The 25,036-nt window shown below is 61.9% G+C and overlaps 1 protein-coding gene across 3 annotated transcripts; it reads right to left on the bottom strand.

The window, feature by feature from the left end:
* Window positions 1-2,034: 2,034 nt before the first annotated feature.
* Window positions 2,035-18,177, bottom strand: CPNE7 (copine 7). 3 transcript variants are annotated; one of them, XM_058707244.1, is made up of 15 exons: window positions 17,877-18,174; window positions 15,802-15,933; window positions 13,035-13,109; window positions 12,808-12,882; window positions 12,064-12,147; window positions 11,303-11,392; window positions 11,080-11,178; window positions 10,655-10,741; window positions 10,256-10,315; window positions 9,220-9,353; window positions 7,957-8,011; window positions 7,394-7,445; window positions 7,174-7,307; window positions 3,515-3,751; window positions 2,035-2,745 (listed from the first exon to the last, which is right to left on the bottom strand). In XM_058707244.1, the coding sequence occupies exons 1-15, from the start codon at window positions 18,048-18,050 to the stop codon at window positions 2,560-2,562; spliced, it is 1,674 nt and encodes a 557-aa protein (XP_058563227.1). In that variant the 5' UTR covers window positions 18,051-18,174; the 3' UTR covers window positions 2,035-2,559. The 3 variants fall into 3 exon arrangements, with proteins under 3 accessions (XP_058563227.1, XP_058563226.1, XP_058563228.1); XM_058707243.1 differs by having other exon boundaries at window positions 15,802-15,984; window positions 17,877-18,173; XM_058707245.1 differs by lacking the exon at window positions 10,256-10,315 and having other exon boundaries at window positions 15,802-15,984; window positions 17,877-18,177.
* Between the last annotated feature and the right edge of the window lie 6,859 nt (window positions 18,178-25,036).

The following is a 25,036-nucleotide window of genomic DNA, read 5'->3' as shown; positions in this document are numbered from 1 at the left end:
AGGCAATTTCTGAAGGAAGCCTAGCCCGGGGTGGCTCCTGCTGTGGGGTCCCCGGCCCGTGCACACTTTCTGGTTCTGATGGCTGAGGAAACCCAGGCCTGTGCTGTTATGAGCCAAGAGCAAGGCACTGGCAGGATTTCAGTCCACGTTCCCTCCCTGGAAGCCTGTCTGGAGTCCAGAGCCAGATCTCACATTCCTTGATGGAAGACGTGTGGAAAGACATAAATCCTGGAATTGCCTGGAGCTGGTGGGTCCTTAACCGTGACCCTGAGCAACTCACTTGACTGTCCTGGACCCTGCTTTTCTCATCTGTGCGATGGCCGTATTTGCCATCTCTCTGGGCCGGAATCTTGGGGTGGAAACTCGATGGAAACCCAGCTCCAGCTGCCTCGGCAGAGAGGGAGCTCACAGGGCCACTTCACTGGCCCACCCATTTGTGTCGGCTTTGTCCCCAGGTAGGTCCAGCCCACGAGGCGGCAGAGTGGTCACCAGCTGTTCCCGGCTCCCATGCCACCAGCTCAGCCACTCAAGGAAAACCAAAGGTCAGCAAAAGTCCCAGGACCGAGTCCCACTAGCCGGCTCAGGCCTAGGAGGAGGTTGGGCTCTAACTGGTAAAAATCACTGCATCCTGTCGGCTGATCTGGTGATCCCGTCCTGACCCTACATCCTCACCCTACCTCTTCCGACAGGTGCCCAGCTGAGTCTGCCCGCTGGCCAGGCCCCACGCCCACAGCCTCCTGCCTCCCTCCAGTCCAGTAGGGGATCCTCCATAGGCCTCCCACCCCCCCCCCCCGCCCGCCCCCAGCTGCTCCCTGCTTCCTGTTGGCCGGAGAAGAAAGGGCAGAGGGGAAGGGTGGAGGGTAGAGGCCGGGCCTCACGCCTCCGCTCCCTCCCCACCTCACCTGTTCTGGGAGTTGCTACATGTCTGCTAAGGCATCAGCTGCAAGATGATACCCTTCCTCCACTGCCCTGCCCTCTGGCCCAGAGCCACTGCCCGCCCCTGCTGCCTTGGGGCTGTGTGCAGACCCCCTCCACTTCTCCTTAGCTGGCTCTCTGTGCATTTTGTGCCCCCTGGGGTCGGAACTGACCAACTTCCCTTGGCCTCATGCCTGAACTGTCTGAGGCTTTCTGCCACTAAAACAGTCCAGTCATAACAGGACTTGGTGGCTGGGTCAGGACACAGCTGACACACCCTCCCGTCTTGGGGCCCACAGCCTCCCCCACCCTATGGCCCTGCTGTCTCCCAGTGTAGATGGAGGGGGCTGTTTCTCCGGTGTCCTCTCCATCCCCAAAGAGACCAACATCGTCCCTTCCGGAATTCAGCAGTAGCTAAGTTACCATGGCAAAGCCTATTATCTCTCCCTAACAGGAGATGAATCAGAAGCTAAAAATAGGTCTCCAGAGTGAGTGGGTGGATGGATGGATGGATGGACAGATGGATGGACAGGTGGACGGATGGATTGGTAGATAAATGAGGGCAAGAAGGGTGGATGTGGGGAGGGATAGATGGATGGATGGACAGGTGGATGGATGGATGGAGGGATGGATGGACAGACAGACAGATGGATTGGTGGATAAATGGAGGGCGAGAAGGGTGGATGTGTGGGGGGACAGGTAGATGGATGGATGGAGGGATGGAGAATGGGTGAGTGGGTAGGAGAGAATAGATTCAGGGTCAGGACAGTTTTGTTTTTTTTCCCAGACAAGATATTCCAGGGGAAATCTCAATCAGAAGCCCACCCCCAGAGGGCCCGGAGGTTTGACAGGTGGTGCTCCTTCTCTGACAGAGTGTGTAGCATGGAGCGCATAGTAGGTCCTTGTAAAGTTGAGTTGCAAGTTCAAGGCACCTGGGTTCCTGCCTGGCGGCCCCTCTCCACCTGGGCCTGGCTGATTCCAGGCAGTGGATCAGGGGGAGGGGCAGCACTGCCTCCCGGCATTCCCGAGAGGCCCCTCCCTTCAGTCCAGGAAGGACCTCGAGAACCTGAGTCTAGAGACCCCCTGTCCCAGGATGGGGGCAGTAAAGGCACAAAGCACTTCGAGGACAAGATGACACTTTATTATGCCTAAGCCCCCACCTGTGGACCCCAAGGCCTGGGTGCTGAGCTGGGGGAAGCAACAGGGGAGGAAGGCAGGAAGAAAGAGGAATCTGACCGGTCAGGAGCTCTGGGGGCACCCCGGTCTCCCCCACAGCTGGGATGCAGGCTGCGGGCCCCTCCTTGTGAGAACCAGATGCGAAGCAGGAACCCCCCTACCCACCCCGATCCATAAGCTTCCCTTCGCGTTGGGCTGAGCTGCTGGGGCCTCCTCCTGCTCTCTCAGGGAACCCTCCCCACCCCCTGACCCTACACCTGCCTGGCTGGGGCAGGGCCAGGCATGGGGGGCTACCACCCGCACCCCACACCTTCGGCTCCTGTTTCAGGGTTCCCCGGGCCTGGATTTGTTCATCCTTCAGCCTTGGGGGCCCCCAGAGGCTGGTCTGGGCAGCAGGGTCACAGGAGGGTAAGAGGTGGGCCTGGGGGCGGGGTACAGGAGGGCTCTGGAACGTGTGGTGGGGAGGGCCTAAGGCACCCCAAGGGTGCTTGAGACAGAGACTGGCCGCACTCCTGGCTGCCTCGCCCTCTCGGGGCCAGCGTCGTAGGTGTGGGTGCCGAGGCCTCTGGGAGGCAGCTCCCTGTAGCTGAAGTATTCCACCACCTGCCTGGGCACCTCAGCCAGCACGCACTTGGCCAGAGCCGCCGGGGACGCCTTCAGAGCGGGGACAACGTGGTTACGTCACAGCTGGGGGCCCTCCAGACCCTCTTGCCCCCGAGCTGCTCAAACCCCAGCATCACCCTCTAGCGGTGATGGAATCTTTCCCAGTGGCCGACCACTAAGTCGCCTGGTGGCCAGGCGAGCCTTTGTGACACCCGGAGTGTGAGGTTGCCCTGCGCACAGCGCTGGCATGGGGTGACCTCGGACGGGCTCCAGGCACCGTCCTGAGTGAGGCCCCTGCGCCCCCAGGGCCCTGCCACCCCTCCAGGCACAGTCAGAGGCAGGAAGGAGGTAGGTTGTACCCATCCCCCGTCCCGTAAAGCCCCGTGAGTGTGTCCACTGGCCATGAACTTCCTTTGTGTGTCTGTCTCACAAAGGGTCTGGAAGTGCTAGAAACTGTGTGGTGCCCTCCCAGGAGCCCACCGTGCCGCCCTCTCTCGTATGTGTAGGCTTGATGTTTTCAAAATAGGAAGGTTTCTAGCTGCTCGAAAGTGGCTGAAATCCTGCTCATGACAGGAGCCGGGGAGCGGCCTGGGAGCCTGGCAGCTCCCTGGAAGGCAGGCCTGTGACCCCCACCCCTGGAAGGCGGGCCTGTGACCCCCACCCCCGGCAGGCAGGCCTGTGACCCGCCCCACCCCTGGAAGGCAGGCCTGTGACCCCCACCCCCCGAAGGCAGGCCTGTGGCACCCCCCTCCCCGGCAGGCAGGCCTGTGGCACCCCCCTCCCCGGCAGGCAAGCCTATGACGCCCCCACCAGCACTCACGCTCTTGAGCTCCCGGAAGGGAACAAACTGCACGATGTCGCGGAGCGCCGGCTCGCCCCTCGGGGAGCGCAGGATGCCCTCGTCCCCGTCCAGGGTCTGCATGTCCGTGAAGTCAGCGTTGCCCACCCCCACGATGATGATGGACATGGGCAGGTAGGAGGCACGCACGATGGCCTCCCGGGTATCTGCCATGTCGGTCACCACTCCGTCAGTCAGGACCAGCAGGATGTAGTATTGCTGGGGACACAGGGACAGAGTGGGCACGGGCACCCCACCCCTTCCTCAGGCCCTTGGGGGTTGCCTGGGGGCCCTCTGGGCCAGGTGTCGTCCCCCCCCCCCCCGCCCCGGGCAACCCCACGTCCCCCAGCCACCCGGAAGCCACTGCAGGCATCCCTCGCTGCTGGTTTTCAGGCTTTTCGGAGATTGTTGTTTGCTAAAGGGCGATAATCACAGTCACAATACAACTTGAGCTCATGCCCCCCTCTGTGCCCGATGCTTCTCATCTCCCAGCCCCCCCTCCCCCGGCCTCAGCCTCTTACAGATGGAGGGGCTGAGCTGGTGGAGCCTGGGTCCGAACCCAAGCCTGAGGCCGGAGAAGGAGCGACTTGATGGGGCCTCCTACACCCTGTAGGTGGCCGGGGGCCCAAGGAAAAATTGAGAAAGGACAACTGTGGTACAGCTGGGCCAGGTGCCCTGGGCGCATCTGCACAGACGGACCGGGTCTTGTTTCAAATAAAAGTCCATTTCCATTGTTAAAAAAACAAAACAAAAACAAAACAGAACTACTAAAAATCCGGACAAGAGAAAACATAAAGGAGAAGAAAGAACCACCTGGCCCAGTGGGCGCTGGCCCTACACCACCACTTGAGGGAAGGACCAAGGGCAATCCGACGGGGGGCCCCTGCCACCCAATCCCCGCTCCCCCTCTGAGCCCCAGGCCCGTGGGACGAGTGGCCTTGTACTCGGCAGTCTCCCGGCAGGACCCAGCCCAGCCCTCAGCCCCACATAGGCGGCCCCTCCTCGGGAAAGCCCCCACGCCCTCCTCCTGCCCCCCAGCCTCGGTCCAGGGCCCCCTAAGACCTCACAGCCCCGAGCTTTGCCAGCTACTCAAACGCTGACCTCTGTCACCCGTCACCAGAACGGCAGATTTGCTCTGAGGCCCCCGAGCTCGGGGCCTCCCAGGGCTGGGCAGTGGGTGGCTGTGGCCCGGCCCCAGGAGGCTGTATCTGCCTTGGAAAGAAGGGACCCTGCTTTCCCTCAGGACGGAAAGAGAGGAGAAGATCGGGTGGTCCCAGGTCACACCTAGCGCCTACGCACAGTATCGGCGCTGCTCTGAGAGGGGGTCTAACAGCCCACAAAACCCCGTGAAGCATCTCGGTTAAGATGCAGGCTCTGACCGAGGGGAGAAGCAGACGTGAGTGCCTCCTGGGGACATTCCTGTCACCTCGGGGGAAGTCTGAGCCCTGTTCATGGGAATCAGACGACAAGAATGTGGTGAATGCCACCAAGGGACACGGTCAGCAGAGTCCAGACCAGGAGACCCTACGGGACACACAAGCCGGCTGCACAGCACGGGAAGCTGGTGATGGGCAGAGTGGGGAGGGGAGGGGTCCGCCAATCACACAAGGGGCCGTTTTAACCCTGCTCTGCCTGTGAAAACCACCAGGACATGAATAATCCAGCTGGACGTGCATATACCACCTAGGTATTCCATCCTAGGGGACCAACCTTGTCTTTCAGGGGAGACAATGCATTTCAGCTATGTTTTATCTCTCTTCTGGGCATTTATACTGATATTTGCAGATGAAGCTATGTATGTAGGACTTGCTTCAAACTAATATGGGAAGATGCCTGCTATCCTTGATTCTGGCCTGGATCCTGTGCCAGAAACGTAGTGCTAGGGAATTATAATTGGGGAAGTTAATGAAATTGGAACATATTCCATAGATTAGATAAAAGTGCAGTAGCTAAGTTACATTTCCTGAAATTGATATTTGTGCTATGCTTATGTAAGAGAATATAGGGATAGTAGAAAATACACACCAAAACACTAAGAGGTAACCGGGCAAGAGGCTGCAGACTGTAGCTTCTGAGGGCTCTGTGCCTGGGAGAGAAAGTGTAAACTGTGGGGCTTCCCCAACACAGGATGAGAGACAGTCTAGCCGGAGTCTGGACAAGGGCAAGTCACGTGGTCAGGGTAAGGCTGAGGAACAACGCAGGTCAGGAGACCGGCACACCAGGCAGATCCGGGGACCACAGGCAAATGTGGACACATGGGGAAAGGCGTGACATGGGAAGGGGGTCTGTTTCAATGCCTTGGGCTTGGAAGCTGAGCTGCGGTTGTGCACAGAATGTCCCTGCTGCTGGGGGCGGAGGCACCAGGAGGCCAGCAGCCAACTCTCAAATGGTTTGGAAAGAAAACAATAGTAGCATACACACATGGAGAGAGAGAGGGAAGGGGGAACCAGGTGGGAGGAAGGGGAGAGGGAAATGGAGGAAGGAAGAGGGGGGAGGGAAGGAGGGGGAGGGAAGGGAAGGGGGAGAGACAAGGAGGGGGAGGGAGGGAGGGAGGGGGAGGGAAGAAGGGGAGGGAGGGAAGGGGGAGAGAAGGAGGGGGAGGGAGGGAAGAGAGGGGAGAGAAGGAGGGGGAAGGAGGGAAGGGGGAGAGAGAAGGAGGGGAGGGAGGGAAGAGGGGGGAGAGAAGGAAGGGGAGGGAGGGAAGGGGGAGAGAAGGAGGGGGAGGGAGGGAAGTAGGGGGAGGGAAGGAAGGGGAGGGAGGGAAGAGGGGGAGAGAAGGAGGGGGAGGGAGGGAAGAAGGGAGAGAGAAGGAGGGGGAAGGAGGGAAGGGGGAGAGAGAAGGAGGGGAGGGAGGGAAGAGAGGGGAGAGAAGGAGGGGGAAGGAGGGAAGGGGGAGAGAGAAGGAGGGGAGGGAGGGAAGAGAGGGGAGAGAAGGAGGGGGAAGGAGGGAAGGGGGAGAGAGAAGGAGGGGAGGGAGGGAAGAGGGGGGAGAGAAGGAGGGGAGGGAGGGAAGAGGGGGGAGAGAAGGAGGGGGAGGGAGGGAAGAGGGGGAGAGAAGGAGGGGGAGAGAGGGAAAAAGGGAGAGAGAAGGAGGGGGAAGGAGGGAAGGGGGAGAGAGAAGGAGGGGAGGAAGGGAAGGGGGAGAGAGAGGAGGGGGAAGGAGGGAAGGAGGAGAGAGAGGAGGGGGAGGGAGGGAAGAGGGGGGAGAGGAGGGGGAGGGAGGGAAGAGGAGAGAGAGAAGGAGGGGGAGGGAGGGAAGGGGGAGAGAGAGAAGGAGGGGGAGGGAGGGAAGGGGGAGAGAGAAGGAGGGGGAGGGAGGGAAGGAGGGGGAGAGAAGGAAGGGGAGGGAGGGAAGGGGGAGAGAAGGAGGGGGAGGGAGGGGAGGGGGGAGAGAAGGAGGGGGAGGGAGGGAAGAGGGGGGAGAGAAGGAGGGGAGGGAGGGAAGAGGAGAGAGAGAAGGAGGGGGAGGGAGGGAAGGGGGGAGAGAAGGAGAGGAGGGAGGGAAGAGGGGGGAGAGAAGGAAGGGGAGGGAGGGAAGGAGGGGGAGGAGGGAAGACCATACCCTGGCCCCAGGCCCCCCACGGCACACACCCCTTCTAAAACACCCAGCCCCCAGCGCACCACCTGCCCCAGGTACCTACGGAGGCCTCCCCAGTGCTCTCCTCGGCCGCTGCCATGCGGGCCACCTTGGAGATGACAGGGGCCACGTTGGTGGGGCCATAGAGCTGGACCCTGGGCAGGCAGTTCCGATAGGCCTCCACCACGCCCTGGATCCCTACAGGGGAAGGAGGGTGAGTCCGGCCCGGTCCACGCCGCAGCCCGCCCCCCCCCCCCCCCCCAGGCCTGCCTCGTGCCCTTTACCTTCACACTCATCGTCCTCAGGGTTGAAGTTGATGGCAAAGTCATGGGACACCTGGGTGGGCACAGAGGGACTGTCAGCTGGGTGACCCCTCAGGACCCCCACACCCCCGCCTACGGGGGGCGGTAGGTTTGCAGCCCCCGGGACCAGCATGTGGAAAGAGCCTGGCGGAGGGAGTACCCCGGGTCAGAGGGCAGACAGGAGGCCCCAGGCTTTGAGTTGCATTAACCAAGAAGTCCCTCCCACCACGTTTTCGGGCTTAAGCCAGGTGAACTGCTATTTGCGGCTGAAGATTCCAGACTCATCCCCTTCTCCTGACAGAGACACGGAATTTGCGTTCAGTTCTCCAGAGGTCACTAGTGCTGGGCGACCAAGGTCAGCCTCTCTGGCCGCAAGCGCAGGGTCTCCGCAATCTGCCCACTGTCACTTAGGAGCCGATTCCCAGCAATGAGAGGCAGAGGCAGCAGGTGACCCAGGACAGCCTGTGCTGGGGAGAAGCAGCAGGGCCCTGGGGGCCCCCCGGCAGAGGCAAGGGGGTGGGGACCCGGTCCCCAGGCTCCCCTACCTCATACTTGGGAGGGATCCGTGCTCCAAACCCCAGAGCAGAAAATCTCTTGTCACTGGAAAAGAAGCAGCGGTCTCACGCGGGGCCCCTGACTTCCCTGAGGGCGGGGCGGGGGTGCTTTGGGGAGACATTCACCAGAACCAGGACAGCCAGGCTCTGATCCACCCCTGGGTGACCAGGCCCAGGCTGACACTTTCCCGAGGGGCTGGCTCTGCTCCGAGCCGCATGGGGGAAACTGAGGCACTGAGCAGTGAAGACACCCAGGCAGGGGTGGAGCCGTCTCCTCAGTCTCTGTCTCTGCTCTGGGAGCAGCAGGTACCTCCTGGGGAGGCAACCAGACCCTGGGAAGCGTTGGCCTCCTGACTTGGGACCTCCGCTGTCTGCCACCCACCCCGACAGCTTTCTGTTTGTCCATGGCCTCAGTTTACTGGTCTGTAAAGTGGGACACAGATCCCCTGTGTGTGTGTGTGTGTGTGTGTGTGTGTGTGTGTGCGCGCGCACGCAGGGTGAAAGCCATGTGACTGAGGCCCAGCCCCATGTCAACACATGCCGGTTTTGACCCCAGCTTCACCTCAGAGATCAGCCACGCAGGACATCGGGTCTGGCCCGTGGAGCGAGCCCCACCCACCGTGGCCCACGCACTGCCAGCCCCAGGCAGGTTCCTCTGGTCAGCGTAGAGTCATGATGACCCTCTGGGCCCAAGTCTGCGCTGGAGTCCAGGGAGGCAGGGAGGCAAGGGGCAAGTGGGGGGTAGAGGCCGCACCCGTCATCGTCCTGGGCACAGGGTGATGGGGGGGCAGGGTGGTACCTTGTCATCGTCCTGGGGACAGGGTGAGTGGGGGGTGATCCACACCTGTCATCGTCCTGGGGACAGGGCTAGTGGAGGGTCAGGGACCACACCTGCCATAGTCCTGGGGACAGGGACAGTGGGGGCAGGGCCACACCTGTCACCGTCCTAGGTCCAGGGCAGTGGGGCCAGGGCCACACCTGTTATCATCCTGGGGACAAGGCCAGTGGGGGGGACAGGGACCACACCTGTCATCGTCCTGGGAACAGGGCAGTAAGGGCAGGGCTTCACCTGTCATCGTCCTGGGGACAGGGCTAGTGGAAGGGCAGGGACCGCACCTGTCATAGTCCTGGGGACAGGACAGTGGGTGTGGGGCCACACCTGTCATCACCCTGGGGACAGGGCAGTAGGGGCAGGGCCGCACCTGTCATAGTCCTGGGGACAAGGCCAGTGGCGGGGGGGGACAGGGACTGCACCTGTCATAGTCCTGGCAGATCTCTCCCACGGCCACCAGGGCCTGCAGATACTCGTTGGGCTGGAAAGGGTTGATATAGTGCAGAGAGCAGCTGTTCCGCGGGTCACCGTTGGAGGCTGTGAAATCGATGGCCACCTGCAGAGACCCGGGCTCATGAGCCGGGGGCCCCTCTCCCACCTGGGCGGGACTAGGCACCCAGAGCCCCCATTTGACAGGCAGGGGGAAGGAGGCGTGGGGAGCTGCTTGGTGAGGGGTGCAAACTAGAGCAGTTCCCGGGGCCCGTCTGAGGAGACTCCTGAGGTGACAGTCCCAGGGCCGGGCTCTGTGCTGGGGCAAAGGGCACCCTGGGGAGAGTGGGCACTGGCTCTGAGCAGCAAGCCGGGACCCTGCCAACCCCGTCTACGCAGATCCCCAGGTGGAAAGAAGCACCACGCGGGTGATACCGGCCCACGGCCCAGGGCGTGGTCACATTGAGCCCCGAGCACCTGCAGCCAAGTGCCCTGGGCGCGGGGCGGGCTGCTGGCAAGGGACCCATGCCATGACCAGGCGCATCTCTTCTCTGCTGCCTCTCTGCCTGGGCAGGGACTGTGAGTTCAAGCCCCGGGCTGGGGTCCCCACGCGGCCCCGCCGGGACGCTTCCCTCAGGCCAATCTGGCTGCCACTGGGTGGCAAGACCCGGACCCGTGCAGCCACGAGCGAGCGGTGAGGCGACACAAAGGCACGGACGCCGGGCTCTCCCGCCCCACTGACACCCACAGCTCCGGACCAGAGCCACCGCTGTTGTGTCTCGTGGCTTCTGGCGCTGTCCCCGGCCGCCACAGGTGCCACTGCATTCTTGCCACACACGTCTTGCTGTCACTGCTCTCGTGGAGGGTGACCCCGGGCAGCTCCTGAGACCCAACTGCCCACTTCATCTGCACGGGAAGGGCCCCGAGCCCGGGCAGGGGCCTCACTGTACCCACTTCTGCACATCCGCCCCGGGCCCCAGGCCAGGCTCCGAGTTACATCCAGGGTGGGCAGGGCGCCCGTGCACTCACGGTGAAGTGAATCTGACAGCCGCCCATGATGTAGTCCAGGAAAGAGTGAACCCTGTAGGACTTCCAGGCAGGGAGGTCGGCAGGGCCCGCCCAGGACACCCCACACCCCGAAACTGAGGCCGGAGCCCCGGGGACCTGCCCTTCTCCCCCAGCTCTCTGCCTGGGGCAGCCCCCCCCACCCCCATTCCCCTCCTCTGCCTCCCCCTCCCGTCCATCCCTCCCACCTCCCTCCCGCACGTACTGGGGACCATCAGACCCCTGGCGTCCATCTGACAACGGGGAGATTTGCAGGGAGGGGTGCGCCTGTGCCCCGTTGCCTCTCTGTCGAGTTTAGGCGGGAGCCAGCCCCCTCCCCACTGTGGGTGAGTGGGGCGTCTGCGGGCAGGGGCCGCAGCTCACCTTCAGGTCTGCCAGGATGACGACCCCAGAGTTCTTGTAATTACGCTTCCTCTGCCTGTACTTGGCATTCACGCAGTCCCACTGGGCCTGGGGCACAGGGAGAGACGGAGACCCCCACCCCAGAGCGCCAGTGCCCAAACCCCGCTCCAAGGGGGCAGGGAGGCCTCAAAAGCCCAGCCCTGGACAGCATTTTCCACCTGTAACACAGTGACTGTCGTCCCTACTCTGGCCACCCGGCAGGCGTGGTCCTCGATCTCGGGGGTTTGCTGACAATAGCAATTTCTGGGGCCGGCTCAGCTCAGGCTGGTGCCCTACCTGCTTCTTGAGGCTCCTGCCAGAGAACCCTTAGCAGATGGGGCAGGGCCCCACTTTCACCCTGTTTCCACCCTGTTTGGGGGGGCGGACAGGGAGGGGCCCCAGCTCACCTGGTCCTCCCCAAAGGCTTTCTGCATTTCCTCAAAGGTGGTGGAGAATTCCCCGATGAAGTCGTGCTTTCCGCGGGAGTCGTGATCCCAGACGAGGCACTGGGGAGCCCAGGCCCCTCAGGCCACCGGCCCCTCCGGGCCCCCCAGCTGGACGTCTCCATTCCCCTGCAGCCAGGCCAGCCCCCTGCCACCCCCCACCTGCCACCCCCCCTGCCACCCCCACCTTCAGAGGCCGCGTCTCCTCACAGCTGCAGAGGTTGTTCAGCGACACCTTGAAAGGCTCCCACACGGGGCTGAGGTTGTCCTTCACCACCTGTGGGCCGGGGGTGGGGGGGCCGGCTCAGGTTCCAGGCAGGACTGGGGGCCCAGGGCCCCTGTAGTTCTGAACCCGGTCCTTCAGGAACCATCTTCGTAACTTGTGCCACGTTCCTGGACCCTCTGGACCCCCAGCTTTTTCTTTAAATAGCCTCTTTTTTTACTCAAATTAATTTATCTCACAAGCAAATATTCTTGGGGCGCCTGGTGGCTTAGTTTGTTGAGCGCCTGACTCTTGGTTTTGGCTCAGGTCACGGTCTTGACATGGAGCCCTTGTCGGACTCGATGCTGAAAGCTCAGAGCCTGCTTGGGATTCTCTCTCCCTCCCTCTGCCTCTCCCCTGCTTGCACGTGCACACGCGCTCTCTCTCTCAAAATAAATATGCTTTAAAAAAAAAAGGAAGTGCTCTCTCACTGCTGTAACTAATATGCCATCTCACCTGTAGGCAGGGACAACAAAACACAATTGTGAATTCTAGTGGCAGACGGCCTGGCCTGCTGGCTCCCTGATGCAAGGAGCTGGGTGCTGGGGGTGAAGGCCCCCGCAGCCGTCGGGGTGCTGGGAGGACCCGGGGTTGGGGGGAGACAGGCTGGCTTCTGCCCCTCTCTTCTCATTCCCGTCCCCAAAGTTCTGCAGGGGATGTCAAGGTGCAGGGCAGGGAGCCCTCACCTCGGTCCGGTACACCAGCTGCTCACTCCCATCGTCATTGACCCGGTATAGCTCCAGGAAGGGGTCTGACTTGCTGAAGAGGTCCTGGAGGAGGGGCAGAGGCTGCGCTTGGTCCTGGAGTGGGGACAGAGGCTGCACCCCTGGAGCCTCTATCTCCTTAGCTAGGAAATGAGGGCATGACCCTTCCCAAGAGCCTCTCAGAATGATCCAACGCCTTGTCCTCCCCTCTAGAGCCTTCGCTGGCCCCCCAGCAGCTTTGTTGTAACTCCCGGGCCCGGGCCCAGCCTCCCTCCAGCCACGTGTGCACACCCCCAGCTGGCACCCCCACCGCCCCTGCTCCTCCCCCCCCAGGGGACGGCCTCTACCAGCTGAGACCCTGCTCTGAGCCCCCACCCTGTGTGAGCACCAGACGGAGCCAAGCTCACGGCCAGTTCTTCCACTGTCCGGGTGGTGACGGCCCTGAGCATGTGTCCCCGTCACTAAACAGGGGCCATGAGTGCCCCTGCCTCAGGAGGCACGAGCACTTACAGATGTGGCAGGAAGGGGCTCAGGGCACAGGAACAATGGTGACAGGGGTGGCCGGCCCCACGGGCTCCGCGTGCTCCTCACTCGGCAGCCCTGTGTCTGTGGCGTCTGGAGACAAAGGCTCCGACGCAGGAGGGCAAAGCTGGGGGGGGGGGGGGGGGCGGGTCTCGTGGCATCGGCAGTACGTGCCCTGGGCCCACGCGGGCAGCCTCCACTCACCTTGTCGTCCAGCTTCCTGGCCCGGAAGGACAGCTCCACGTAGCCATTGTTCCCGGAGATGTCCTCAGCTGTCACCTGGGAGGAAAGCCAGGGCTCCGAGCTCCACAGGCCCCCAGGCAGCCTGGGGCCTCGCCAGCTGCCTTCGGGGCAGGCCTCTGAGAGCCTCGAGGAGAAAGGGGTGGGGTCTGCGGGGTGGAGGGGCTGGGCGGGAAGGCGGGCAGCCTCACCGTGATGGTGGACTTGCCGGCATTCCTGCCGAACTTGAGCAGCAGGGCACGGGTCACCTTCTTCTGGGCCACAATCTGGAAGTCAGAACAGCCAGGGAGGGGTCAGCTCCGGTCCCCCCCCCGGGCACGCCGACCCAGCCCTCAGTCTCCCCGGGCAGCCCAGCTCCTCCAAATCAACACCCCAGGGCCCCACGCCCTCCCTTGAGTCGCTCGGCCACCTGACATCCCTCTGTGTGGCCACCGCCCCTCACCTGGGACCTGGCCCTCCTGTCAGGAGGGGAGACAGGCTCTGTGAGGAGGCACCGCCTGGGGCCACAGCCCCACATGCTGGGTCAGGAACGCCCACCCAGCCCCAGCTCCCCAGCAGCTCAGGGAGGCTGTGTGGGGTGTCCCCGGTCCCTGCCCCAAGGGCAGCGGGGGGCTTCAAACAGCCCCCCGGCCAGCAGGGGGCCGAGGGTGTTCCTGGGTGCCACACTGGACTCCCGGCTGTGGAGGTGGCAAAGGGTCGGGAGCAAGAGTGCGACCTGACTCTCCACCACCCTGTGCGGCCTCCCCGTGGGCTCCCCCCTGCCCCTGCCCACCTGGGCCACCCCCTCCCTTTCACCTGGCCCTCATTTGGCTACAAGCCCCTAACTGGGGCCAAGAGTTGACACAGGGCAGCTGTATGCAGCCAGGGCACCTGCTCACCAGAGGGCAGCACTGAGGCAGTATGCGCCCTGGTCTGTAGAAGAGCTTAAGAATGACAGCCCGCACCCCGCCCCCCCCCGCCGTCCCCGCGCCCCCACCCCGCCCCACGGCTGCCAAAGTGCCCATGACTTCGTACGGGACTCCACTCGTTGCTGGCCAACGCAGAAACACGCGCTATCGCCATGGTGACAGCACCCCCGATGCTCATCAATGCTCACCTGGCCCCACCTGCGGCCAGCTCCTGGAGCGGGGGCGACCGTGCAAAGTGAGCTAAGTCCAGACAGCACACGGCGTATTCCCAGCCACCCGCCCCTCGGCTCCTGCCTACTTAACGGCTTTCGAGCACACGGGAACATTGCCTGCGTGCCGGAAGGTCAAAACGGGCTAAGGGTGAGAAAGCTCTCCGCAAGGTGTGAAGGGAGGGAGGCCGTGTGGCCCCAGGTTCTCCCACTTACGGGCTGCACTGCTATGGGCCCTCCGATCAGGAGAAGTGGGAAAGCTGCTGTGTGAACCAGTGTATGGTCAATAAGCCCTTTCTTCTTGGTCCCTTCAAATACCCACTGAGGTGCCTGGTGCTTGGAGGTTCGGACAGGGGTCAGGGGCTTGCTCAAGGTCATGCAGCTGGGGTTCAGGGCCACTGTCCATACCCTTGACCACTGACTGCAGCTGCCCTGAGGGCCATGCCGGCCTCGATGGGCCTTTTCACTGTCTACAGTTTACAAGTCGATCTCGACACGTGTGTGCTCACACATGTTTCTCTGTGTCCGTGCATGCATCCATACACGCGTCCGTGCACTCGTGCCCGTGTGTACATGCAGTCCATGCATACGTGTCAAATCCTGCTCTGCTGCTGTGCAGTGATCCGTGCTGTCATCTGTAAAATGGGATGACAGGGGGCCCACCCCAGACCAGCTCCGACGCAGACGGCCATGGGGATGAGTCATGCAGACATCACGTTGGGTGCAAGAAACCGGGCACAAATGAGAACACACTGTGTGATTCATGAACAGGAAGTTCTAGAACAGGCAAAACTAACAGGGACGTGCTGGAGAGGAGGGGTCTGTAGGGTGATGTGAGCTGGTGATGGGCAGGAAGACAGGTGCCTAAACTCATCAACATCAACCCTTAAGGTCTCCGCGTTCTCCTGGATGGAAATCATGCCTCCGTAAAAAGGAAGCATCTCCCATCACAGGCTGAGAGCGAAGCGTGTGGCCCGCAGCCCGGTGCCCAGGCTGTCTCAGTGGTGGCTGGCAAGCACTCTTGCTATGCGGCTAACGGAACAGCTAATGGACGGGACATCATCTGAGGACTGCAAACTGTCCCTCTGGTGACAGCAGCCCCCAGCGGGCTGGCCAGCCGACTGCAGGGCGGAGCGGGGACACGTTGACGTCACGGGGTGGAAGTGATCTCGTGCCACGGCAGCAAAGAAAGCAGCGCAGAACAGTAATAGTGTACGTAATTTGTGTTAAAATATATCCGTATATACACACAGAGAAGAAATACCCCCTCACATTCTCACGTGAGAGTGTGAACTCGTGGACAGGCGAGGGTGCGCGTCCCATGGCTTGCCTTTCACACTTCCTGAATTTTTTTTTTTCAACTTTTTTTTTAATTTATTTTTGGGACAGAGAGAGAGACAGAGCATGAACGGGGGAGGGGCAGAGAGAGAGGGAGACACAGAATCGTTAGCAGGCTCCAGGCTCCGAGCCATCAGCCCAGAGCCCGACGCGGGGCTCGAACTCACGGACCGCAAGATCGTGACCTGGCTGAAGTCGGACGCTTAACCGACTGCGCCACCCAGGCGCCCCTACACTTCCTGAATTTTGAATTATATGCCTGTGTTACCCAGCTCAAAACTACGCGTTTTTAAAGCTAATAAGGAATTTTTAAGGGAAGTCACTGTGGAGACGGGCAGAGCAGGATACTTGTCCCGGAGGGAGGGACCTCTGCGGAGCCTGGGGCACCGCTGTCCCCCACCCTCCCCCACGCCCCGCCCCCAGCCCTCAGCATTAGCCCAGCTGCACTTTCCACGTGCCGGGATCTCTCTTGCCCTCCTCCCTCCCGAGGGGACGGAGCCCACCTGCCCCAAGGTGCACTCCATGCCCCCAAGGAAGTCATCGTCCTGATAGCCGAGGTCGCTGGGTCCCCGGGTGTCATAGACCTCAAAGCGCAGCTTCTGCACCTCTTCAAAGTAGTAGTCGAGCGTGAAGACCTTGGAGAACACAGGGTGCAGGCTGCTCCGGACAACTTCTGTTCTGTCCACCTGCAAGCAGCCAGTGTGGGGGCCCCATAGGAGTAGGTTCCCCCCCCCCCGCCTGCCTCTCCCTAGCGCCCTGTGCCTGGCACTGGCCCGCAGCCTCTGCTCACCTGCCCTCAGTGCTCCTGAAGGACTCACTTCCAGGCCGTACCCTGGGAAGTCCCCCTCCCCCAGCAGCCTGCACTCTAATCCTCAGGACTCCAAACCCCACATGGCTTCCGGCCACCCCTGGGGGGAGGGGCACCTCCCTCCCTGAAATAAAGACCCCCACCCCTGACCAGCCACAGGCTGCAGTCTCTGCATTTTCTCATGTCATGCCCACCACAGCCTGCTCCACCCCCGTCACAGATGGGGAAACTGAGGCTCGGAGAGGGGAAGGGTCCCGTGCAAAAGCAGTCCAATCAGGAACAGAGTTGGATCCGAATCCTGGGCTGGACAAACCCAAAATGGAGATCTCTCCCCAGCTGGGCAGGCAGGGAGACTGGGGTGGGGGGCAGAGACTCCCCCTGGGTGCCATATCTCTCCTACATCTTGGGCCCCTCTCTGTCCCCAAAGCACAGCCCAGCCTGGGGAGGGTCCCTCCAGTGTCCACAAACTCCCATGCTCGCAGATGGGGGGGCCTTTGTGGGCCATCCTTCCTCAGGGACATCCGCACCCAGTAGTGCCAAGGCCAAGAAACAAAGACTAACGGGAGGCTAGGGCACAGACACCCCTTGTCACAGATCCTCCCCAGTGTCCCCCCCACCCCACAAAGACACTGGGCTGGGGCAGGCCCTTTGCCTAAGGTCGAAGATGGGCAGGGTTTTGCGGCCCCAGGAGGCTGGTGGTCCAGAGACCACAAGAGACCAGGTCACGGCATCGGGGGAGCAAACAGCAGGTCCCCAGAAGCTGGCGCCTGGAGCCTCCAGCACTGTGTCCTCACAGGTGGGGGCCCCACGGGTCTGCCTCCACCACGTCCTGTCCGCTTCCCCCCCCCCAGGTCCTCCCCAGGGGGCGCACTAGAGCACAGGGAGGCTTCAACCCCCAACCTCTCCAGCCCACAACCCGTCTTTCTTGGCCTTTCAAGGTGATGTACACACAGGAGTGGTGACTGAGACAGTGCTTTGCACAACGCACAGGGCCCTGAGCCGTTGCCACGACCTGCACACGGGGAGGGCTGGGCTGGGGGTGACTAGGGGCAGCAGGCTGGACAGGCACCCCAGTGACCCCCAGGACCAGAAGGTATCACAGGAAGAACTGGGTCTGTGGGGAGCACAAACCAGACCCCAGCTGTCCCAGCCCAGCCACGTGCACTGCGCTGGGTCACCTGGGGCTTGGCACTCATGCTGGAGTCCGCAGGACCCTACAGGAAAGCAGGCGACTGGCTGCCCTCCAGGTGGGCCAGAGATCAATCTCTGGCTCCCTAATGCCCCAGCCTCGGGCAGCAGCTCCCCCTAACCCAGCAGCCCTGCCCGACCCTCGGTGCTCCCTGGTCTGCGGTCTGGGTGCCTCTGCCTGATGGGTGAGGACCTGGCAGACAAGTGTCCCTCCTGCGTGCCCCGCAGGCCGGGGGGACCCACGAGCCCAGGCCCACCCTGCGTCACCGCTCGGGCCACGCCACTCACTTCTGCAGCCCCCAGGCCCCTCTGTGCCCCTTAGGAAAGCCCCCTGCCAGCACCCTCAAGCCTGGGTGCCTCACTCTTGTCCCCAAGCCCCCCAAACGGGAACCTGCTCGCAACCCGCACTGGGGTGCTCCCTCTCTCTACCTGGGGGTCCTCTCAGTCGCCTCCGCTCCAGCGCCCCCCAAGTGCCGGACACCCCCTCTCTAGACCCGGTCCCCTGCCCACCGCCTCCGCTCTCCGCGTCCGCAGCTCCAGGCCCCCAGTCGCCGCTGGGCTCGGCCCGGCCGGCGCCCCTACCTGCACCCACTGATTCTGGGACCGCAGCAGCAGCAGCACGCTGGGGTCGGACTTGGTGAGCGGGTCGCGGTCCAGCAGGTGGCGGCAGCTAAGCCGCAGCTCCACCCTGGAGGCGCGGGGCGCGGGCACCGCTCCGGGGGCCGCCGCCGCCGGGCGCTCCGAGCCCGCGCTCATCTCGGGGACCCGGCGCTCGGGGACCCGGCCGGGCGCACCGAGGGGCCGCCGCGTCGGGAATGATGGCCGGGCCAGGCGTGGCCGCGCTTCCCTGCACGCCCGCACACGTGGCTCCGGCGGCCGCCACCGCGCGGGGACGGCGGGAGGGGGGCTGGGGAAGGGGGACAGAAGAGGGGGCGGCGCAAGGGACGAAGCCTGGCGGGGGGGCCGGGCCGGCAGAGGATGGGGAGCCGTGGAGGGGCGGGGCGCGGGCGAGGAGGGGCCTGCGGGAGGCCAGACCCCGCCCTCAGTCCCGCAGCAGGGGTTGCCAGGGGTTCACCGGGTTCAAATTCTCGGGGTGGGGTGGGGGGAACCCGGCAGAGAGGTTTGGGGTCAGGCCAGGCAGCGCCCTCCCAGACCGCGCAGGCCCTCTGGGGCGGGGGCACTCGGCTGCCCCAGGGCCGGGGAGGAGGGGTCCAGCGCTCCCCGCCTTCCTCCCCAGGAGCCCATGTGGAGGCCCCGCGGCATCTGGTGATGAAGGTGATGAATCACTGCCATCAGCAAGCGTTTCCCGGGCACACACTGTGTGCCAGGCACCCCCTGGGCTGGGGCTGGAAATGAAAGAACAGGTCCCCACCTTCGTGGGACCTGTGGTCCAAGAGGGGAGCCCCTGCTGCCCTGGGGGTGTCGGGGCTGAGGGTCAGAATCTGACCAGGACAGTGCGTGGCGCCCTGCCATTTATCCCCTGCAGTCGGTTGCTGGGTGCCATGGGAGGGGGACCCCCCCTCCGCCCCGCTCTGCTCTGGACCACCCGCAGCAGAAGGCCTGCAGAAGAGGAGGTGTTAACAGAGGCAGAAACCACGTCCCAACCCATTCTCTTTGCCAATTTTTGCCTAAAAAGAGGGCACAGATCTGGCCCAAAGCCATAGTGGGAGGGGGACAAGGAGAGGCTTTAAGGTGGACTGACAGGATGGGGTGGGGGTGGGGGGAGCGGAGACCCATGTCTGGCGTGCCTGGCTCTATGCCCTCAGGCTGATCAGGGCTCAGCCTTGGCCTCCTGGGCTGCAGAAGAAGATTCTGAGGCCAGAGGGCCTGCCAATGGCAAGACAGGGTCAGGCAGGAGAGGTCTTCCCGGCCCCTGTGCCTGGACGGCATCCTGGCACAGAGATGACGGGACTGAACCCCAGGCACACCTGGAAGCCAAACGCCATGTGCCGGTTGGCAAAAAAAGGGAAATCCTTGCAGCTGGGGTTAGTGAGTTGGTCTCCGGCACAAGGGCCTACTTCCTGGGCACCTGGGGAAAAGAGGCAAAGGGCAGTGAGACACAGAGAGGGATTTGAGGCCCGTCAGTGCCCCGTTCTGCCCCATCCAGCCTCCCCGTCACTCCTTCTCGGGAGCCGGCACAGGGCCAGACAGCTTTGGGATCTAGCTGTCAAGGGCTAGCCACTCTCCACTGTGAGTAGCCTGGCCCCCCCGGGCCTTCTGGTCCCTGCATCTTTCCCAGACCAGCTTCTCGGAGCCTAGGGGAGTCGTGTTGGGCCCACCAGCCACACATGTGGGCTTTTGGTGGTGACTCTTGGGCTCACAGGCCCCAGGCCTCCCAGAGCCAGCTCCTCCGCGACGCGGCCCCACGTGCACGCTGGGCAAAGTCTCCTGGCCTCTCTGAACGTCCGTGGGACTAAGGGCCCGGGCTCAGGTGGGCAACCCAGCACCACGCTGCCTGGCCCGGCCTCTCCTGCAAGGGCCCAGGGGCTTCCCTGCCCGGCTCCTCGGTCTGCCAGGACCCGGGGGACCTTCCCCTGAGGACCGGCTCCCCCAAGCTCAACTTCCACGCTTGACCTCTGCAGCCGACGGGTGGCGGCTGTCCCGTGTGGATGGCCGTGGACCCGCCACCCTGCTGCACACCTCCGTGCTCACTGCAGCGGTGTGGAAGTCAGCCCCATTCCACAGGTGAGGGCAGGGGGCACTGAAAGTTCGGCAACCCGCCCTGGGACACCTGACTCGCCAGTGGGGGTGCAGGGCATCGGTCCTGACCGCGGTTCGGTTCTTCACCATCACACACACATCACACAGCACCACAGTAACAGGTGACGCTTCCATCGAGGGGAGAGAGGAAAGACCATCAGAGTTGGGGAGTTGGAGCGTCTGAGGTCGAGAGATTTTAACGGACCCCCTGGGGTCTCCGGCCACAGCCTCACAGGACGTGGCTGTCTCCACCGGGGTGACCCTGCGCCTCGGCTCCAGATGGCACTAATGGAAAGAAGCCACAGAAGAAAAAGCAGATTTCCCGCAACCCTGGTCCGTGAGGCCTGGGCCAGTGTGGCCTTCCTGAGTTCCCAGGACACGCGGTGGTGGTGGGGCTCCCTCCTCACCCACCAGCCCACAAGAACCCTGGGGACAAGGGAGGGCCGGGAAGGCAGGGGCAGGGGGAGGGCCGGCAGCCAGACATGGGAGAGGAGACCCCCGTTCGTATGTGTTGTTATGGTTGTACAGGAAATAAGAATACACGTTCCACGTCGAAAACTTAGAGAGTGTGGAGAAGCACGTAGAAACAAGAATTCTAGCGCCCAGACATAAACACCATTGTGATGTTTGCCGTTCCAGCCTTTTCCCCATGCAAGTCTGTATTACTTTTCAAAAGTTGCCTCCAGCGTCTGAGCCCTTACCACATGGCTCATCAGACTGTCAGCGTGAGGGACCAGTCTGCCATGTCACGGTTGAGTCCCTGGGCCCAGACTGTGCCCGGCACGTACCACGTGCTCAGTACGTTTGTTGAATGAGGTCTTTGCGCAAATTATTTCTGTTTGTAACTTGTTTCTTCTTTTATTAACGGTTTATGGCCTTCTTCCATGCCATGGACTGAATATTTATGCCCCTCCCCCGAATTCATGTGTTGAAATCCTGAGCCCCAATGTGATGGTATTAGGAGGTGGGACCTTTGGCGGGGGGCCCGGGTGGCTCAGTAGGTTAAGCGTCCAACTCTTGGTTTCGGCTCAGGTCACTATCTTGTGGTTTTGTGACTTTAAGCCCCGCAGCCCAGAGCCTGGGGCCTGCTGAAGGTTCTTTCCCTCTCTCTGCCCCTCCCCTGCTCACGCGGTCTCTTTCTCAAAATAAATAAACTTAAAAAAAGTTAAAAAAAAAAAAAAAAAAAAAAGGAGGTGGGAACTTTGGGAGGCCCTTGGGTCCGTAAGGGTGGAGCCTTATGAGCGGGGTTAGGGCCCTGAGAAAGGGACCCTCAGAGCCCCCTCGCCCTTCCGCCAACGTGAGGACAGACGAAGAAGGGGAGTCCCTCACCAGATACTGAGGCTCCCGGCACCTTGATCCTGGACTTTCAGCCTCCAGGACTGTGAAATCGATGTCTGTCGTTTAGAATTGCCCAGTCTGTGGTATTTTGGTTTCAGCAGCCCAAGCAGACCGGTATTCTATCTCAATAAAAGTAGGCTACCGCAGGTTACCAGGGACCCAGTCTGGTAGCCGCCTGTTCTGTAAATAAGGTTTCACTGGAGCACGGCCTCGCCTGTCCGCTCACATTTTGGCTGGGGTTGAGTTTGCTCCAGAGCAGAGCTGAGGAGCTGTGGCCCAGAAAGCCCGACACGCTTAACTACCTCTTCCTTGAGGACAATGTTTGCCAAGCCCTGGTCTGCCTCCCTACTCCTGCTGCCTCACCCTGGCACCCACTAACCCAGCTCCCGCCCAGCCAGGGGCTCGGGAAGGGTCACTGAGGGATCAGCCGATCAAACCAACCGTCCCTGAGGTATTAAACTAACTCCCATTTGGTTCTTTTTAAGTTTATTTATTTATTATTTTGAGAGAGAGAGAGCGAGTGAGCAGGGGAAGGGCAGAGAGAGAGGGAGACAGAGAATCCCAAGCAGGATCCGCTCTGTCAGCACAGAGCCTGACACGGGGCTCCAACTCCTGAACCTGGAGATGATGACCTGAACTGAAACCGACCGAGCTCCCCAGGCAGGCACCCCCATTTGGTTCTTTTGATGCTTCCAAAGAATCCTTGCTTTGGACGACTGGCATTTCAGGCCACTGTGCTCTCCACCAGCCGACTCCAGCAGGCTTCCCCGAGCTCCTGGCCCTTGTCCCACAGCATTGAACTCGAGCAAGTTCCAGAACCACTCATGCCTCCAGGATCACCTGGAAAGTGGGACAAGAGCAGAGTCACCTCCAGGCTGTGTGTGAGAGGCGTGCTAGCTCAGGGCAAGTCCTTGCATGTATGCGCACGTGCCCCCCCCCCCCCCACCCCCGGCCCAGGTCCTGCTCCTCATTAGACGGAGGACGCGGGCCACCACAGGCCACCGCCCCACAAGCCAAGACGTTGTTTGGGAACGCTTGTTGACTGTAGAAATTATAGGCAGGGGTGGGGTGGGGGGATCAACAGGATTTCCAGAAAGGGAACAGGCTACATATGGCTGTCTGGGTTCTTCCTTTTATAAGTTGGTTGCAAACGTACTCTCTTCCTTTGTTTCTTTCCTCCTGAGAAATGCTATTTTATCTCAGAACATCTGCAACCTGTCTCGATTGGATTGTTTTCCTACAAGATGTGGCACTTGTCTTACTTTAGAAATCAGACAGTCGTGGGGCGCCTGGGTGGCGCAGTCGGTTAAGCGTCCGACTTCAGCCAGGTCACGATCTCGCGGTCCGTGAGTTCGAGCCCCGCGTCAGGCTCTGGGCCGATGGCTCGGAGCCTGGAGCCTGTTTCCGATTCTGTGTCTCCCTCTCTCTCTGCCCCTCCCCCGTTCATGCTCTGTCTCTCTCTGTCCCAAAAATAAAATTAAAAATGTTGAAAAAAAAAAATTAAAAAAAAAAAAAAAAAAAAAAAAAAGAAATCAGACAGTCGCACCCAGAGGGCCCACCCGGCTGGGACAACACGCAATCCGTGGTCCTAGCTGGGCTTCAGACCCTCAGCCATGTTGTCATGACAGCATCGGAGAGCCGGGACTGAGGCAGGGCTGATGGGACTTTCCTCCCTCACCCCACACGCGTGTGCACACCCCGTACACACGTACACCCCACACAGACACAACACACATGGATCACACGGGCACACAATGGGCCAGGCACACGTACATGTCAAATGCACGCGTGCGTTCACTGGCCGTGTGCACACACGCATCAAATACGTGCAGACATGCACGTGACATGGACACACAGACATGCCTGAGCGCAAACACATTCAGACACAAGGAGCCCTGACAGGACCCTTGTCCTCCAAGGACACTGTGTCCCTTATCTTGGTGACTTCCCACATTCAGTCCCTGGCTGCCATCCCCTCCTGCCCCAAGCCCCTGCCAGGCAGGTGGTATCGCCTGTTTTGTCAATGAGAAGACCATGGCTCAGAGTGGGTGATGCCTTGCCTGAGGTCACACAGCAGGGGCAGAGCTGGGATTCTAACTGGACCCCGCAACGCCACTCAGAACCTAGTACCTCGCCTTCCTTGGCCCATCCTGGCCGCCCTGTGTGTCTCAGGGGCTTTGCTGTTCCCTCACCCCCTGGGAGGTCACAACTGACTGCGAGGGTATAGAGCGCCTGCCAAGGCCAGGGCCACAGGCCAGAGGTGATCCAGAACCAGCTGTCCCTTCCTTGGGTTCCCCTGACCTAGGAGGCCTCCTGTGCTTGGGGCTTGCCCCGGGGACCCCAGCGGCCTGCTTCCCCAGGGCTAGTTATCCGAGGGGGAGGGAGGTGGTTGACACAGGAGCCACAAGGAGCCACGGTAACCTTGTCTCAGCCTGGTGCCCTCCACTTGCACTCTGTTCAAGTAGTAGCAAGCTGCTGGGTCCAGCTACACACTTCAGGGACGGTATCAGACCAGGACGTGGACGTCAGCTGGCGGGGAGCACAGGACCAGGGCCGGAACAGGCAGACCACAGGACACAGCTGCCCACAGGGTCCCCGGGAGGGGGGGGGGTGACGGTGGTGTGGGTCAGGGCGGCAGGCAGGTGCAGCGTCCACGGGGCTGGCATCTCCGACTGACGGACGTCCTGGTTTTCTTCTCACCTGACTCATCCGGGGCTTTTGATGATATTCTCGGTAAGAGCCGCCTGGGTGGTGCTTTGACACTGCCTCCATCCCCAGACCTTTCATCAGTGACCCAGTTTTGCCTCCTCCTCCCCAGAAAGCATCCCCCCTTCTGGGGAAGTTTCCAGAAGGGCAGGAGCTATGCCGCTTTCTGTCTGTCCCCCAGCACTCTGGAATCAGGGTCCCTCTGCAGCTGTGGAAACTGAGGCTTGAAAATGAGGGGCCCCAGCTAAGGCTCTGCAGGGGAGAGTGGGGAGCCAGGGCTCACACACACCTTTCCCACAGCCCCATATGGCCTTCTGGCAGCGATCAGGTGCCTGTCACCAAGACCCCTCTCATGTGCCCCGGACCTTAGCGCTCTGGAGGAGCAGCCGTGAGAAGGTGGATGTCCCAGGTTGGGGGGGGGGGGGCACTCAGACCCCCTCCGGGAAGGGTAGGTCTGGAGAAGACTCTGCAAGGCCAGCCTTCCCTTCCTGCTGACGGCCCTTCTGTAGGCCCCGGGCCACTTGTCCCCCTGCAGCCTGGCACCAGGTGGCCGGTCTTCCTCTCTGGAGCTAAGGCAGCTGCCCCACCCTGTGCTTCCACTTTCTGTTCCGGTTTACCTGTGAAGAGGAGTCTTGTGGCTCACTCACGGTGGCAGCCCCAGGGCCTGGCCTGCAGGGGGCGCTCAACACGTGCTGTGCACTTCCTGCTCCGCCCCAGGACCACGTGGAGAAGACACACTGGAGGAGGGGTGGGGGCGAGGAGCCCCAGGCACCTGATGGCAGAGGGCTCTGACCCTCCCGCCACTGACCCGTGACAGACGTGTGCCCAGAACACTGCAGGAAGCGGACAGAGCGGGCCTGCCAGAGCCCGTGTCTGGGGATCCTTCAGAATGAAAACCCCACAAAGACAAGGCAGATACACATAGTCCCTGCAGCCGGGCGACGCCTGGCACACAGTAGGTGCCGAATAAATACCTGAGTGACTGAATGCCTGTTCCC

This window comes from Neofelis nebulosa, chromosome 17, assembly GCF_028018385.1.
Source record: "Neofelis nebulosa isolate mNeoNeb1 chromosome 17, mNeoNeb1.pri, whole genome shotgun sequence".
NCBI lineage: Eukaryota > Metazoa > Chordata > Mammalia > Carnivora > Felidae > Neofelis > Neofelis nebulosa.
This window is presented reverse-complemented; position numbering and strand designations above follow the sequence as displayed.